This window comes from Labrus bergylta, chromosome 23 (assembly GCF_963930695.1).
Source record: "Labrus bergylta chromosome 23, fLabBer1.1, whole genome shotgun sequence".
Lineage (NCBI taxonomy): Eukaryota > Metazoa > Chordata > Actinopteri > Labriformes > Labridae > Labrus > Labrus bergylta.
The window spans coordinates 11,922,959-11,941,029 of record NC_089217.1 but is presented as its reverse complement, the minus strand read 5'-3'; the positions used below and the strand labels follow the sequence as shown (position 1 = coordinate 11,941,029).

At 40.8% G+C, this 18,071-nt stretch overlaps 1 protein-coding gene across 2 annotated transcripts in view; it reads right to left on the bottom strand.

Moving 5' to 3' along the window:
• grm8a (glutamate receptor, metabotropic 8a) overlaps positions 1-18,071 on the bottom strand; it is a 216,443-nt gene that overhangs the window by 117,342 nt on the left and 81,030 nt on the right. For both annotated transcript variants that reach the window (XM_020644056.2, XM_065951301.1), the window contains exon 4: positions 17,329-17,545. In XM_020644056.2, the coding sequence (XP_020499712.2) occupies positions 17,329-17,545 (217 nt within the window). The remainder of the gene's footprint in view (positions 1-17,328; positions 17,546-18,071) is intronic.

The following is an 18,071-nucleotide window of genomic DNA, read 5'->3' as shown; positions in this document are numbered from 1 at the left end:
AGAAAAAAAATGTTTTAAGGCTCTTAGTTTGTCATTAAAACAGAAAATCCACAATTTCGAAGGGCATTAATCCAGGATAGGGTTCTGTTTGTACCCACACGCATGCATTAACCTGCAGCTCAGCACACACACACACAGTCACAGTTGAAGGTACAGACACACATATGTAAATTGTACTCCGCTGAGGAGTGTTAATAGTGTGACCTGCTGAGATGAGATCTCATCATCTCTCATAACAGGCTACTAATACATCATTATATAGAGTTGCATGTTTGGTTGTGAGTGTGCAGAGAGAGACAGACTGCACACCGTCTGCAGGCGAGACAGAGAATTACCTGCAGAAAGAGGATCAACAAGAAGTAGATCAACAAGAAGTAGGGCTGCAGAGAGAGAGAGAGAGAGAGACAAAGCCATGTATTTTTCTCTTTCATTGAGAGCTTTCTGCGATGTGCTGTGCTGCAAGAGCAGCCGCAGGCAGGTGCATTGTGAGTGCAGCATGGACCACCACAAACACACACACACACTTGGTGGTAACACAAGCAGAGACACACTGTTTTTTTATCAGCCTATTTCCTTCTGTCTTCTGCCTTATGAATTTAGAACAGGGTTGGGACCTCCTGGAGGACCAGGTGCTCTCCATCTTTTACTTTTTCTTGCTTGTGGTCTCTTGCTCATAACAAGCTTTTTTTTAACTTTGGACCTGACATAGATGTTTTTTGGAGCATCCAAAATGGACTTCAACCATAACTCTTTCAAAAATAATAATTATTATTGCAAAGTCTTCCTTAAACATTGAACTGACCACAAAACAAAACAAAAAGTTGTAAAATTCAAACTGTGCATACACGGACAATACTTGTAGCATGCTTCAATGGGAAATATTTCAAAGGAAATAATTGGTAATATTCTGCTGGAAAAAAATATAACATCTTAAAACTTTCTCGTCCAGAAACACAAACTCTACCACTTTCATGTCTGCATTTCTCAACGTCCCTGCCTTTGCTGCCATAGCAACACGGCAGCCAAAGTCCAAAACCACATTCAAGTAATGAAATCAAACAAACGGCTGAATAAATAATTTGAGAGGAATGGATCACAAAATCAATACATGAGTAATGCTCACCTCTGTCACTTTAACCTGATGGTTTACTGCATGTCTGTCTGTGTTTAGGTGCTTTGGTTTCCCATCCGTCCAATAAATGAAGTCGATATATAGCAGAAAATAAATGTCTCTGCAGTTTAAATGAGAGGCCCCTGCAGGCTTAGTATCCATACCAGCTCCTGCGTTTCGTGCATGGAAATGAAAGAATAACTGCATGAATCATGTATTTCCTTTCATTAAATTTCTGCATAAATTAACATATTCACCTCTAAAACTGACATCAAAGGATTGCAATTTTACATGTGTCAGAGGGAGGAAGAGAGAACATTAAATATAGAGAGAAAGGAATATTTACACATTAAAATAGAGCTGAGAAGTTAAATACAACATTTACAAATTATACTTGGGTGACGTAAAGTTCCAAAAATGTTCACCTGCACGTAGAAGCTGGCTGAAAACACTTATAAGATCTCAATGATATGGAAACAAAGCCAACACTGATGGTAAAACGTACAGCAAATAAATCGAATCCTCATGCATTACTTTCTCCTCGTTTTGGTTCAACAAACACAGTGTTAAATAAGCCAGAGCATGCTTCTGTTTGGATTTTACGGAGGGGTCTAAATCCTTGTTATCAAAAACACCATGGCAACAGGATTGTCGCTTGCTGCTGATATTTGCTGATGCCCCACAATGTTGACAAATGGCTTTTTAGAAAGACCACAGTATCAATATCACATGGTTTGCCTTTTGAGAATTACAAAAGCTCAATAACTTGACGCTGGCCTCGTCCAGAAGGGTAAATTCTTATGGAGGTAGGCTAACTTTATCCAGAGAACATTCATTTAATCTGCCCTCTAGAACACAAAAAAAAGATCAAGAAAATATGTGCTGTTACTAAGTTAATGTGTTCGTAGTTGTAATTTCACATAAAACAATCTTAATCAGAATTTGAGGCACATAAAAATGATCCGCAACAGTAATTCAATCTTATGTGTGATACTTTTGGTTTGTGTAGAATTTGGTATCCACTACTACGGACAAAGGGTAGATCTTACCTCCTTGCTGTTCTGTGCATGCATACAGTAGGAGGTGTTATTTGACAAATACGTTCATCCCTCTTTCAAATCTGTCATTGTGAATAAGAAACAGGAAATCTAAAAAAAAAAGGCTTTTTCTTCAGCATATTGTAACCTAGACTGTTGCAGTCACCATTACAAATGTTCTAATGGAAATGGTCAATCTTGTCGCTGATGGTTTTGTCTGTTTTTTTTTTAGGGCATATAGATTCATCAGCACTGATTTCAGTTTGTTTCATAAACAGTTAAAAACTCATCACAGGGGCTTTATCACCCCCCCTATCCTGCTGTTCCCAACTGCTCCTGTTGCAACTGCTTTAGAATTGTAAGCATGGTATTATAAGCAAAAAAGGGCTAAAAACGGGGATGTATACTGCACAAGTGACCGTATGGTGCAGTATTTTCAGGTCAGACCAGGACAAAAACAATTACAGCAACCTTTCAGAAGAAGTAATATCAAAGGAATGTGAGTATAATATTACTTTTAATTACTTGAAGCTACTGGATGCCATTGTTTGTTTATCGTTTGTCTTCCTGATTTGGCACCCAACATGGAAGTCCCAGATGTTTGGAGATTCCCAGCAGCTTGTGAATACAATGAATGCAACTGAATGGGTATTTTAATTGGGACTGTGTCACCAGGAAATCATTTAAGTTCAGGTTTTTACTTCCTGTAAGCTGTAAGCAAAGTTCAAAACTGCATTTATTCTGAATGTTAATGACTGAAAATGTGTGTCTCATTACTGTCTCCATTAAATACAGCAGTCATTCAGTAAATAGAGCATTTTAAGAATATGTAATGAGTGAAGACACTAAAGCTGCCCTGCTGCTCATTTGCCCTCACTTCATCCTAACAGGGCTTCTGGAGAAAAGCTTCTGCACATGTGGCATGACTTTCAGAGAGTGTGAAGATTCAAAATAAGGAAAGTAAGGGTACGGCTTCAGTGTATACCTGTAATATTTATGTTCACCTCTGTTTCACCTCTGTTCTGAATTTTATATATTTAAATAGTTAATGAGTGGAATATATAGCTGCGTGTGCATTGACGTTGCAATCCCTGCAACCCATGGTGACATTTCCATGACCTGTAATGATAAATACTGAACATGGCAATGAGCAGGATCTTAATGTGTGTCCCCTTACCACAGACAAATAACATGTGAGTGTACATTTGCATTGCATTGGAGAAGTAGATGGTCACATGAGGGTCAGAGCAAACTTTGTCTGACCGTGGTTTGGTGCTAGGCAGGTTGTATAAAGTGTGTTTTAAAGACGCTTCCTGCTAGGCCAGAAATGAGTTAATCTCTATTAAAAGAATATGTAGAACCCATTGTGGCCCCTCTGTTCATCTGTGAGGGGTGCTGGCCTGCTCCCCAGCTTTTTATATAGTTGTATTTATTTATTCTTGTGATTTTTAATTGCTAAGTAAATTAGTGTTTCAATGCACTGTTGTTATTCTTGCCAATAACGTTTTTTTGCTCAACTGTCAAAAAAAATCTTGTCTTCATGTTTTTCACGTGTTTGACAATTGCATTTCAGGGACAAACACAATTAATGTTGTGTGTATATCACTATTCATCTATCTCTTAAGGTTGAGGATTTTTCTAATAAAGTTATCGGCCAATATATCAGTATCGGAATATTTTTTTCTCCCTAATATCGCTATCGGCCCCACAAATCCATATCAGTTGGGCCCTAGTAATAGCATCCGGGCTCCCTTTGGTGGTGATCTGATCATTTCTTTACAGTACGTCTATGAACAGATATCAGCATGCGAGTGCAGCTGACAACACATTCTAGATTTAAAAATCCAATTTGAGCGAATAATCTGCTTGACACTGCGTCACAAAAGCCAATCAGTGTTTGGATTTCCTCCATAATGGAGTGCATCAGAAACTATCGATCAGACCTCCATTCACCAAATAAGCATTTTAAAAGTTCTACTCTTGAGGACAGACCTGACAAAGCTTGATTTTTAGTCGCAGTTTTTATTCATGATGTTGTTATCTCTTTTGACTTAAGACCTGTTAATTGCAAGTAAGTCACAAGTGAAAAGTCTTTCCATTTCAGATTCATAGAGCTGAAGTAAGCGAGAGTGAAGCCTCTGGGTAACCCCTTTTTTCTAGTATACTGAGACCTACCAGAGACAGATGGACGGGACCTACACAAGGGAATATAATTAACCAAGAAATGACAGAAGTTGTGCCCAAAATACTAACTGCTGGAGATAACAGATTTACTTAATACATGGCCATCATTTACAGAGGCATGTATTGTTGTCAGCCAATATGTTCTGAGATTTGAAAATAGGTTGTTAAGAGTAGTTTGACTGAACCAATGCAGGCCAGAAAATGTAACCAATCAGTCATAATACAAAAAGACGCTAAGTAAGGCTGAGGTGGACAGAGCAGATGAATTGAAGTATCCTAGAATGAAGAACTACCACTTAAGAGTAGTCTTCTGATCCCTTGTTCATATGAAAATATGGAAGGAGGATCTTTTTTGTAGCTATCAAAGCAGCGATTTGAGTATCAAACCCAAGGTTATCGTTTACCCAAGGACATGTTTTTCTTCTTATACTTTCTGCTTCTTCGTCTTCATTCCCTCTGCTTTATTTACCTTTATCTTATCTCTTCATGTCATTTCTCTCATCCTTCCCTTTCCCCGTCGTTTCCAAATGTTTTCACATGAAACTGTGACAGTATCCCAAGTTTCCAGCTGTGAATTTCTCACTCAGTTGTTCTCACATGAATCAGGCATTAAAGGTGTCACATTTTCAGCCGCAGTGTTCTCATGTGGATGTCGGCGCTCTTTGACATCGGTGTGTGCACATTGCTATCATTCCTGTGGATGTGTTTAGGGCGCCGCCACCACAAGCTGTTGAAGCTCGAGGCCATTTTCACCATGCGTCAGCGCACAAGTCAAAGGTGGTCAAAGAATGTTCAGATATGGTTCAACTATTTGAACTAACTATTTTCCAGTTCATGATCTGGAAATTACAAAAAAAAAAAAACACTTGATCTTAACATCAAAGAGAAGGAAGAGATTTTGAAAGTGGGTTTGAAAAGCAGCATGACAAGAAGAAGAAAGAAATTCAGGCATCTACTCAGATGAGACAACTTATGTACCTCCAAATATTTCATAAAGATTAGTTATCTTATATTAATGCAATTTCTTATCTTAAAACCTTGTTTACCCTTCTTTCAACCTGTCCTATTCGTGAATCATCCCTACTGAATGGGAAAGCTTTGATTAAATTTACATGAACCAAATGCTGGTGTCTTTCCCTTGAATTAACAGATCGATATGACCTGATTTATGCTACGTTCATGAAGCCTAAACCTCCAGCTAAAAGGGACAGACAGTGAGGAGGGTTTCAGAAACAGGCAGGCGGTGTTCTTCCAGGACAAATTAAACACATACACATTGCAGAGGCAGACCAGAGTAATGAAAAACACAAAAAGCATCAAAAAGGGAAGTAAAGGGGAGAGAAAGAAGAAAACGTAAGTGAAGATATAAGGCCATGTCTAAGCCTGCATAAATTCCCATTTCTCTTTTGAATAATAACAGTTTCATCGGGGAGTGAAAAATGAGGAAGGCTTTGGTAAGTGGTGAAACTTTTAAATCTGTGGTTCTGTGCTGGCGGAGTGGGAATAAATTATTCTGTCAGAGTCAAACCGTGGAGACGTTACTGGCTGTGTTTGTTAGAAAGGAGAGTGTTGGAAAATGCCTCCAACCCTCAGCCATTACACATCATTTGTCAGGTTCCACCGCCAACCTTATCGCATAATTGGGTCTGCTCTATGTCTGTCACCATCAACAGTCATTTAGATGTAAATATGAGGGCCGCTTTTGAAAGAAAAGCACAGGAGGGGAGACTCAAAAGACTTTACTCTCTATACTGGGTTAAAAACCGAGTGTGAGATTGCACAGTGAACGAAGCTTCAGACAAATGGAATGCATCAGATGAAGAGAGCTCTGTTTTCCTCGAGGAAATGGTAGAAAAACGAATGTCAGTGCACAACAGCCATCCATCATTCTGTCTCTGTCACTCTGCATCGGAACAGAATACTGTAGCTTGCGTTCTCTGTTAATATTACAGAGTACACGCTGTTTTGTCTAGGATACTTTTTAACCTTGCAGTCTTATATTTACATCTTGTTCCTATTGATTATTCCATCCCCTCACTTAAAACAGAACTAATCGCCAAGATGGAGAGATATTTCAAGGATGCAAACAAAGATCAGAGGCTCAAAGGGTAAACATAACATCTCCTTTCAGATGCAACCTAAGCTCGCTCTTTCATCATCTTTTACCGTTTCTTGTCTTTGAGCTAGAAATGTTCAGATATCGTACGGTAAACATCACTGAAAGTTACAACAGTTGCAAAGCTTTGAAAAGTCTTAAACTCAAGTGTTAGTGATTAGTGTGATTTTTTTTCCACTGTCTTAAATTGGGCTATAGGAGTTCTGCAGATCCAAGAAATTCAGCTTGAGAATACTTGGTGTAATTTTACATGAATTTTAGTTCAAGACAAAATAAATAGCATGCCTCGCAAGTAAGGAGAACAAATACAGATGGATGAAACATAGCAGAGGAGAACACAGAGGTCAGGAGAGACGGATGGGTGTGAACAAGTAAAAGGAGGGAGTATGAGCTGTGGCAGAGAAGGATGAAAAGGGAATGATATGGTAAGGGGAAGAAAGTACAGAGGCATGTCTTGAACAACTCAAGGCAACTTGTAGACCAATAAGCACATGGTTCCATCCAAGGAATACGATATCAGAACGGCCAGAGGGTGGCAGAGTAATGAAAGAAATCAAGAATGACAGAGAAGACACGATCAAAAAAAAGAGAATTATAAAAGAAGGAATGAAAAGAGAACGATTCAAGAGAAATCAGCGGACAAAGAGAGAGATGGAGAGCATCGATTGCTCATCTGGCATCCCGGTATTCCAGCAATCCGACATGGATCGTTGTCTACGCAACAATGCAATCACGTCGCCGACAGAGTTGTAATTCTTCCCCATTCACTCCCAGCTAATCAGCCTTTGCCAGCTCACCATCCATCAGCCTGTTGGACTATGTCTGTGTGTGTGTGTGTGTGTGTGTGTGTGGTTGTGTCTGGGAGAGTGTGTATTTGTAACTTTGAGGAGAAGAGAGAAGACAGGGGGGGTGATATTAGGACTTGTCCGCAGACATGCATGTGTAGTTTTCTGAGTTTGATTTATTAACAGCAGGGCAGAGAGTATCCAAACACATCCATTGTAAGTTCATCAACTTGCTGGTCCTGCCAGGTGCCAGACAGCACGACTCATTTGTTCCTGTGTTTCGTGCTCACTGTGGTCAGGATGAAGCGAGAGGAGCAGTGTCTTAGTAATGCTCTTCTGGGCAGGAAGGAATGATGCTCCTCACAGTCTAACATGGGATGGCAATTTATTTAAAATGTCTCTCATGTCTGGGGCGCTGGTGGCACAGTGGTTGGAGTGTGCGCGCCATGTATGGGAGGCTGTGGTCCTCCTTAGGGGGCGGCCCGGGCTCGAATCCAACCTGTGGCTCCTTTCCTGCATGTCATTCCCGACTCTCTTTCACCCTGATTTCTGACTCTATCGACACTAAGGTGCAGTCTTTTAAAACGATAAAAAATGTCTTCGACACAGTCCGATCATTCAAAACTTCCTGTGAAAGTCTTTGATTGTCAGTCGGTTTTAAGATTTTCCTGACCATGCCGTGACAAAAAGGGTTGGGGGTGTTGGGGGGATTTGATAGCAAAGCGTCGATCTTTTTACCTGTACATTGCAAGGAATGATGCCTTCTTTTCCCCCTTGGACTATGTGCTGATAAATAGCTTGCTGTGGTTGTGGCGATGAATAGCAGTTGAAAATGCTAGCTAACCAGCATAAGTTAAGTTGGTTAAATTGATATGAAATGTGAAACCAACACTGAGTCACATACTGCGTTTCTAAATGATGTGAGAAAGTTATGGGAGAGGAAATTGATCAAACCATGGTAGAGCACTAATTTAAAGTCAGCTATCTATTTGTCCTGTTTTGAAAAGTTGGCTGACATTGCTTACAGCATATCTTGCTATTGTTCCTGGAATTAATTTGACTTGTAAGCATTTAGTACCCACAGTGACTGCTACAAGTGGTATTGTGAGTGGTTGTGCTACATTAGTGTACTGTGATTACAGATATTTTATTCATTGTTTTTAAGTGGAATAGATTAGGCATACGAGCTGTATGAAAAAAAAAAAAAAAAAAGCAGGGCATGATGCAGGTGAAGAATCTTAACCCCAAATAATGGTGATGATGAATATTTTAAAAAAGTTATGGTGGCTTACTTGCCTGACTATCTTAGGCATATGGTTAGCCTATCACTTCTTGGCTTCTTTATTCCAGATCTTGGCAAAAATCATTATTTTGTGGCCTTAAACATGAATTTTGATTTCATGGCTCTGTGAGTATGGATTACAAAGAACATATTTATGAATTATTAACAACTAATGACTCTTTTTTTAGTTAGAATCATTTAAGTGACATTGAAATGTCTGTAGACACTACATCCATTCTCTCAATGGTAGAAATGGTTTTGCAGTTTACATGACAGCTTCAAACTTTCCAGAGTTTGTATCATGTTCATTCATGTATTCCTTCATTTGTTTGCCGAGTACACATGAGGATACTAATTTTCGCTGTGTTTTTGCATTACCGTAAAATACTTTGGATGGGATCAGGAGAGGCTGACAACATCAAAGTTAAGTTCTGCTTTGATCGCCGACTGTAAATCTAATTTCCTACAAACGCCTTCCAGCTTAAAGCCACTAAGCTATTCTAAGCCTTTTCCAAAAATCAGTCAAGTGACGGGTTGTATTATGGTGAAACTGTTTTTTTAACTGATGCAATGAAAGAGGATTGCATTTCAATGAGGAGAGTGAGGAACGCTTAAATGTAGATTAAAGAAAAATTTGAGACAATCCTTGCACTGTGGTGAGATGTATGCAGTGTTGCTGAGCTTCAGCTTGGAGCGCCCACTGAACCTGAGTTTTTAAAGTCAAACAGGTGCTATTTTTTGCAGGGCGCCAGCCAACGGTGCTTCTTGTCATTTATTTTAACTGTGACCCCCGAGCCCTACCGCTGACAGAGATGAGAAACTGGAGGGAAAAAAAGATGAGGAAGGAAAAGAGAAAACACCTTAAGTTACTGGAGCAGAACGGTGAAGAGGCTTGAAAGTGCTTTTGAGTTGTGCAGGCAGATTCCTACTCCCTGAAAAAGCACACACGCTCGCATCAAAACAGCACACTGACACAAAACGCACACTAACACACACACACCTTCTTGCGTAAACACTGCCCTATATATACACACATAAACATACATCCATAAAACCATAGCCAAAAAAAAAACACACAAGCACCCTGCCAGCATAAGCTGCACAAATACGCCTACAGACGACAGGACATGCACACAAACACAGACAAACACACACCTATGTGCACCGACTGGTGCAGTAATATTGCTGAAATTACTTTTGGGGCTTAGCAGCAACTGGCGGAGCTTTTTCTCGCCGAGATCTCTTGGTGAACTCTGAGGGGCCAAATAGGGATGGGAAATAGGGGGCACACAAACACAAACACACACACGCACACACACACACACACACACACATCATATTCCTCTATCTGTATGTCCTAGAGCTTTTGCTGTCATAAGGGAATATGAGGAGTTCCACCTCTGTGAGGAAAATCACTGGACCTGAAATGGACACTATACGTCTAATTGATAGCACAGAGCAGCGTGCAGTAGAGGACTGAAGCACATTTCAAATGAAAAATGTGTTTAAAAAAAGCATGCAGCCAACAGTATCATGTCCCTTACATTCTAAAATGAGATCCCTTGTTTGCCTGTTGGTGTTCTCTGAAACTTAAACTCGCTGATATGATACTGCTCAAACAAGACAAATTAATGGTTCTTGCTACAGGGCGTTGAAATCTGCTTTGTAACGTACTGCACGTCAGCGAAAACTGCTCTGTGGGAGGCAGATCTAATTATTCCTTCAATTCCCTACCACTACTAATTACAAAGAGGTGACTGAAAATACCTGGGTGGCTTCAAAGGATAAAAAAAATCAGTACGTGATTTCAGTTGGATTTTTTATTAAGGCTGCTGAGGAAAATAGCTTAAAAAATGTCTGTTTCAGCTGGATTGGGTTGAAATTCACGGTGCTGCTCAGGTAATAATTACCATCTCTAGATCTCCTCTGGCAATACTAATGCCATCCGCAGAGGGCTGTTAGCTCTAATAGATATTGTCAATTTCACCCAGGTGAGAGATTGGCAACATAAGGCCACCATCAGCCGGATCATAATAGAATCTAGAGACTCAGAAAGATGTTAATGACCTCTTCAGGATAATTTATATGTTAGAAGAAAATCACACAAACCATTTCCAGCTGGGCAGGAAAAGCAAATACAACTGCTATGCCTGCTCACCTTGGACAATGCTCCACACATGCATATATATAATGGATTTCGATTTGTATTTTTTACAAGGACGGCACAACCACAAACCTACAGAATAAACAAGTCTGCGAGCAACCAAGCCTTCAGAGCCCTTCTTAGAGACAACGACGACAGCTTCACATTGAGATGGAAAGCAAGGCTGGTGTTATTAGTTACGAACTGATAGGCTGATGTTTGGAATCCCTGTGTGTGTGTGTGTGTGTGTGTGTGTGTGTGTGTGTGTGTGTGTGTGTGTGTGTGTGTGTGTGTGTGTGTGTGTGTGTGTGTGTGTGTGTGTGTGTGTGTGTGTGTGTGTGTGTGTGTGTGTGTGTGTGTGTGTGTGTGTGTGTGGTGGTGGTGGGGATGAACAGCATCAGTCTTAAAATGTGAGGGGAGTGTAATCAAGGACAAGAAACAGAGTAAAATTGACCCGAGGGAGGAATGTTGTCACTTGAGTATATGTGCTCTTTGTACTGCCTTCTTCTTAATCATTTATATCTTTTTGTGTGTGTGTGTGAGTTAGATTTTTTGTTCAATATAACCACTTTGGGATACATTTGAGAGTAGAAACAACATGTAAAAAAAGTATGTCAATCTCTGTCTGTTAGTCGGCTGTGTCACAGCATAATAAATTAATTCATTATAACCTTATTATATACCATTATATTTTTAATGTAGCATAATCAAAAGCATTTCCTAAGATCATTATATTGTAAGAATGGTGTGCATGAGGTTCTACTTTGTTTCCTCATGAATAATGATTATAATACAATTTTTCCAATGCAAGCTAAGTGAATTTTTAACACAAGTGAGACTAAAATAACTGCATACATGCCTATAAATAGACACATATTGTTTGAAATAAGCATCACAATGCATTTCAATTAAAGTATGATTCCTCTTGAATGAATAAAAACAACATAAGCCTGTGGCAAGACTTAGATAATGACAAGGAGCGCCTCCATTGTGGAGGGCAGGAGTGGACTGAAAGCAAACTGGAGAGGCAAAGCGAAGCAAAAAGGGGGCAGATTAGTTTAGAGCCAGAGAACTAATTAAATGAAACTGGAGATAAACGTTTAATTATTTTCTCGCTAGCCCTTTTCTCTCGCTCATTTTCTTTTCTTCTTCATTACCGCCTTTCAGATCTGCTGCCGAGCACCCAGTGTCAAGGGGTGGGTGACTGGCATGAGCTCAGTTTTCCACACACACAGACAGGCGCTTTTCCCTCTCACCCCATCACTTGAAGGTTCTCGTAGACACTTGCTAATTCACCCACAGCCTCTCTCATTGACACAAAGTCCCCTCTCGCTTGCACACACACTCACACACTTTCTCTCCCTCAGTCTGTCTGAATGAAGACGTGGTGGTTGTAATCCTGGATGGATTCCGCTGGGAGGTGAGGAAGGGTACTGGAAGGAGAAACGGCCGTGACTAGATTTAAAAGAGCCCCTTGTCTTCAGTAAGTACACTGCCACCTCTCGTTTTATACAACAGAGAAGATCCATATTTACCAAACACAGCTCAATAGGGAAGACTGTAGCCTCCTGCAGTGGTAAGATTCAGCGCCACATGCAGCTGTTCCCACAGTGAGGGTCAACAGCAGGTGGGCGTAGAAAGCAGGGAGTCCTGTCTTTAGTTGCAGGATCTGGGAAAGAGATACCATGAACTGACCAGCAACATAAAACAGTAGCTGGGCTCAAAACTGGAGGCTATCATGAAGGCAAACAGAAAACTCTATTCTCCAGAGAATCAATGGATGGACATTATGCACAAAGTACCTCTACAAACAGACCTGCATGACCTTTGAATCCCTCCCTGAAAATCTCCCCTCAAGTTGCCCTTTGCATCATGTGTTCATTAAGCTTTGATCACAGGGCTACGTCAGCTTATTGTTTACTAAAGCAAATATGTTGCACTGTGCACACAGTTTGTGAACACTCACTAATGATGAGTAAACACGTTTGGCCCATGCTCACTGAGCTGTGGCCGTTACTAGTTCTGCTTGACTGCAAAGCCATGGCTGGGGGTGACAACACACAGGCTGCATACACTTTAGAAGTCATGGTGAATATATTTCAGGATGGGGGCATGGCTGAGAAGTCTGAAAAAAAAAAATGTTTTACAGATGTACTGAAGGATACATGCTGGATAAAGACACTTTGGGAGTGAAAACCACGAACAGAAAATTGATAGCTGCTTTCAATATCACTTCAACCAAGGTCATGCTCACTTTACATAGAGGTTGGGGGAAGTAACAAACCACATCTACTGACAACTGGCATTTTATTGGATTGGAAAATTGGAAAATCTTTATTGTCTCCGAGGGGCAATTTGGTTTGCAACAGAGTTGCATACAGGCAATTTACATTAAAAAAAAAAAAAAAAACGTATGAAACATAACTCCCCTGGGAATCATCATGATGGACGTGAGTGAGACAAAGAGGCAACAATGCCTACAGCTTTGTTAGAAACCCAACTGCTGACAGGACAAAGGACTTTAGATATCTGTTTGATTTGGCCCTCCTAAGAGACCCTTCTCCTTGTCGGCAGAAGTCTAAACCCTGAATGCAGAGGGTGGTGAGGGTCTTCTAAGGCCTTTGCCTTCTCAATGGCTCTTATTAAAAAATCATGGCCAAGATCATTCAAGTCAACACCAACAATCTTTCAGCAAAGTTAAACTATATTTCCAAGCCTTTTGTTGTTAACGATTTTGGGGGTTACCAAGCCAACAGACCATCAGACCAATCATAAAGATTATTAAAATATATATAAAAGACAAATGTCGACATTAAAACTCCTCAGCTTTCTCAAGAAGAACAGTCTTTGATTGGCCTTTTTGCAGATGGCTTCAGTGTTAACATTGAAGGTCAGTTTTTCATCTACAGCTATAACGTTAATAAAAGTCGGTGCTGTGACAGGGGGATTTTTACTAAAGTCGTTTAGAATCTCTTTTGTTTCAGAGACATTGAGATGCAAGTTTTATGAAATTATATAAAACGGGACCATGACCCACCTCATGTTCCCACAGGAGGATCACAGAATCACAGGCAAATTTAACTTGAAACCTGAACTCAGACTTACTCTGACAGTCATTTGTGCAAGGGTTGAATAACTATGGTGACAAAACACATCCCCTGTGGTGAACCTGTTGAACACATAAAAGCTTCAGAGAAAATGTCATTAACACATGTTCTTTGTTACCTTATTGTTAGGAAGGCGACCAGCCAATATAAAGTGCCAAAGTCAAAGTCAGGTATGACTGAAAGCCTACAAGCAAGAATATTGGGCTGCATGCAATTAAAAGCTAACAAGAAATGAACAAAGGACAAACCTGCATGCGTTTTCAAGCCCTCTAGGTGCCCAACAACAAGATCCAACAATGGCATTGATGCAGTGGCATCATCTACCCCCTACCTTGCTTGATTAGCGAATTGGGTGGGTCATGACTCAGGAGATGAGTGCCACAGAGTGATAATCATTCAACACTTTGTGGTTTGGAACCTTGGCTACTGGTACCACAGTGGATTCTATTCCATAGTGTAGGAACTTTTTTCTGTGTTTTACTTGTGTAGATGTGCAGAAATGATAAAAGAGAAGGCAAGGAATTCACTTATCTGCTGCTGAACATATTACTTTGTGCTCAAAGATCCTGTACAATCTGCTACATGCTGAAATGTTGATATGAAAAATGTCGTTGACCATTGTCATCTATGTTTAGCTTGTTATGACACAAACACTGTAAATTTGTGCAAAACAAGAAGTACAGCTAATTCCCATGGGTATGGCAATGGTTTTGCTGGTTTTGGTTATCCTGATATCCATTTTTTCAGGTTCAGGGTCTCGGGGGGGCTAGAGCCAATCCCATTCGTCAGGCGGGGTACACTTTGAACTGGTGGGTGGTCAATCACACGGCAAGATATTTGGTTATGAATTGGTTGTGAAAATGAAAAATACAATAATAAAGCAGATGATGGTGCTTAGTTATGCTTAGTAAAATGCTTAGTAGTCGTTTAAGCATTAATTGAGTGGTTGAGATCCTGCCAACTACTTCCAGGTACCAAGAGCAGCCACCTTTTCGGACAACTGCTGACTGTTGCATGGACCTTTCTGAAAAATTAGTTGTGCACAATTTTCTATTTTTTCATGACTCCTCTTAGGAGAGGAGCAGCACAGCAGCTGTGGAGCAGCAAATATAAGTAGGACAAAGAGTGTATTTGAGAAATAAATATTTTACTCTCTTGATGTGTGATATAAAAAAGGTACAAGACATGACTGGCAGTAAAAAAAAAAGTCCTGCAATTAGCATAAACAACTTAACACACCCCTTTGTAACACCTAAATCAATAAAACGTAACCCCCTTATTCTGACACCTTCTAGTTATTAATGCATGCATTCACATACTCATGCACGAACACACACACACACACACACACACACACACACACACACACACACACACACACACACACACACACACACACACACACACACACACACACACACACACACACACACACACACACAGTCAAGAACCATCAGGGAACGATTACTCATCACCAGCTAATGTATATGTTTGGTATCAGTATGCAGAGAGCCTTGTAAGCTGCAATCATTACACTGGGATCGCACAATAATCACCCAGAAATTCCCTGTGGCTGTGTGTGTGTGTGTGTGTGTGTGTGTGTGTGTGTGTGTGTGTGTGTGTATATGTATGTATGTGTGTGTTTGTGAGAGAGAGAGAGAGCCATAGACAGAGTCATAGACAGAGACAGAGAGTACGAAAGAGAACGTGTGTGTAAGGGTTTGCACCTGTGATACATTATACGTGGCTGTGTGTAGGAGAGTGTGTACATATCAATGTGTGTGTGTGTGTGGTTTTGCAGTGAGTGGAAGTGCTGTGCGCATCTATATTAGGACCCCTATCATTATTCTGTTGCTGTTCCCACTTCCTTGTTCTATTCTTCTTCTATTCTCTCTCTTCCTTTCTATGTCTACAGCTAGATTCATAGCTACAGTATAAAACACACACACGCACACACACACACACACACACTCCCACTTTGGTCACTTTCTCCTCCCCCCTCCTCTCGACACCTTCATCTTCTTCTGTGGAGCTGCAGAGTAAACAACTGACTGCTGTCACAGCATGACAGTCCTGCCAGTCCTGCCATACACACATGCTAACACACTTAACAGGACATTACAGCGCACTATCTGCTGACTCCCTGAACACATAAACACACATTGCTGAGGACTGCGTTACCCTTTACCGTTGAACACACGCACACGCCCATGCACACGCCGATCTGACGCCACAGTAAACATCTATGTGCTGACTGCCGCAGCATGCAGCCCTGGGCGAGCCGGCTCCAAACACGCACAGAGATGGACGGATAGACAGCGTTGCAGACGCACGCGGAGCTGTCATCTCCACATCAGCACACAACGCAACAGAGGGAGAGGCTGGAGCAAAGGAATCGACATGGAGCGATAAAAATAGAAAGATGTCGACTGATACTCCCTCAAACAATTCATTCTTACGTGCCTTTAGTCGTGTCAGTCTGTAAATATTTGTCGACATCCAAAGTGATGTGTTTTCAATAAAACATTTGAGACATAAACAGGGAAACCAACAGCATTTTGATCTGTCAACATCACTTGGAGGATTTCATAAAGTGATTTGAGTCGGCGTACACCCAAACTTGATGCTCTGAGGACCGCAGGGACAGTGCTTTTAAGTATCACATCAAAGCAGACAAGTGATCCCGCTCTCTGTGTTTCTCTCCCTTTCTGTATCTCTGTCACTCTCATTTACTCTGCTGTTATTTATCTCTCTGCCACTCTCTAATGAAGGAGTACTAAACTCTGGATTTACCAAACAAAGACCCTTATCTGCTTTTATCTATTCAGTATTCACCACAAAATATGGCTACAACACTAGACTGCAAACTTAGGACTAAAAATCAGTTGGACAAGAAAAATACAACAAGTGTTATGCATTTGCTTACAAGGACATGACGATGGAAGAGGCAGTTTGTTCACCTGAATTTTGAGTTCATTTCTCAAAGATTCTTGTAAAGAAAAGCAGGCTTCACTCTCGCCAACTATTGCACATTTAGACGGATGAAATGTCATGTGTTGTTAGCGGATCAACTGTTCCTTGCTAATGCAAGCTTAATAATGTTTTATCAGTGAGTTGGTTGAAAACAACTGAACTGACCTTTTAAAGAGTCTTAAATATTCACAGAATTACTATAAATAATGTATCAGACCCATTGTGAACCAATTAAATGACATGACCACAGTCTGCAATCTACAGGCTGCAATTTACCTGCAGGGTGAGATTTCTCTTCAGTTTCCCAAACATCAGGGTTCTGTTCTGTCCTTGCTATAGTTTTCAAATGACAGGCTGTGGCGACTGATTATGTATCATGTCCAGAAGTGCACTATGAACATCATATAGGTAGTATCCTAATGGTAAGAAGAAGACATAAAAGTTCCTCCTTTAAGTGCTTTCTTGGGGTTTCAGGCCTCTGCTGAGCACATGGTGAAGTGAGAGACTGCCAACTGACTTTAAAGTTCTACTCCTTACTATGGAAACACAAAGGTTTAACCAGTAGGAGGGAAAAAGCCAAAAGCTCCTACCAGTTTCTCGGGAGATCTGGACAAACGCCTCCACGCCGCTCTCTCCGTAGTTTCCCTCAGAGGCCAGCGTGGACACGTAGTTCCACTCCATCGCCGTGACGATGTCCATCATGGCCTGGGCCTGGTAGGAGTCCGGAGGTACGACGCGGGAGAAGAAGTCGTAGCGAGTGTTGTCGCTCAGCTCCGGGGCCGTCGAGGCATAGCTGATCTGGGGGATCTGGACAAGAAAAGAAAAAGGGAAGAGAGGTACAGTTTGAGGGTCTTTGAGGAATGTCTGAAAGGGGAGGAGATTAATTGAATAGTTTGCATGATTGCGGAGTTAAGAAATGCTTTTCTCAATCACTTTCTTTGCCCACTAGCAGAGAAGAATCTTAAAATATAAAAGAGATGAGTCAGATAGTCATTATTCTGATCTTTTTTTTGCACCTTCATATATTTTCTTACTTGGAGGTACACGTAGGAACGAGCTATAAACACTTCCCACACCCCGTGAGATCGCTGTGATGAATAATTCTCTGGGATGTGAGGAGAAGTTGTCATCACAAATGTTTAAATTCTGCTGCAGCACTCGACATTTATAGGCACTTTAGGCGGTGTAAAGCGAAGCAAACAACTGATAGAGGGAACAGGTGTGGAGGAGTGAGGGGAAAGCGATAAATAATTGGGAATCAGAATGTGGAATGAGACAGAAAGGTAACAAGAAAGCTGGTGTCACGGCCCGACGGATTAAGGGTGGAAGAGAA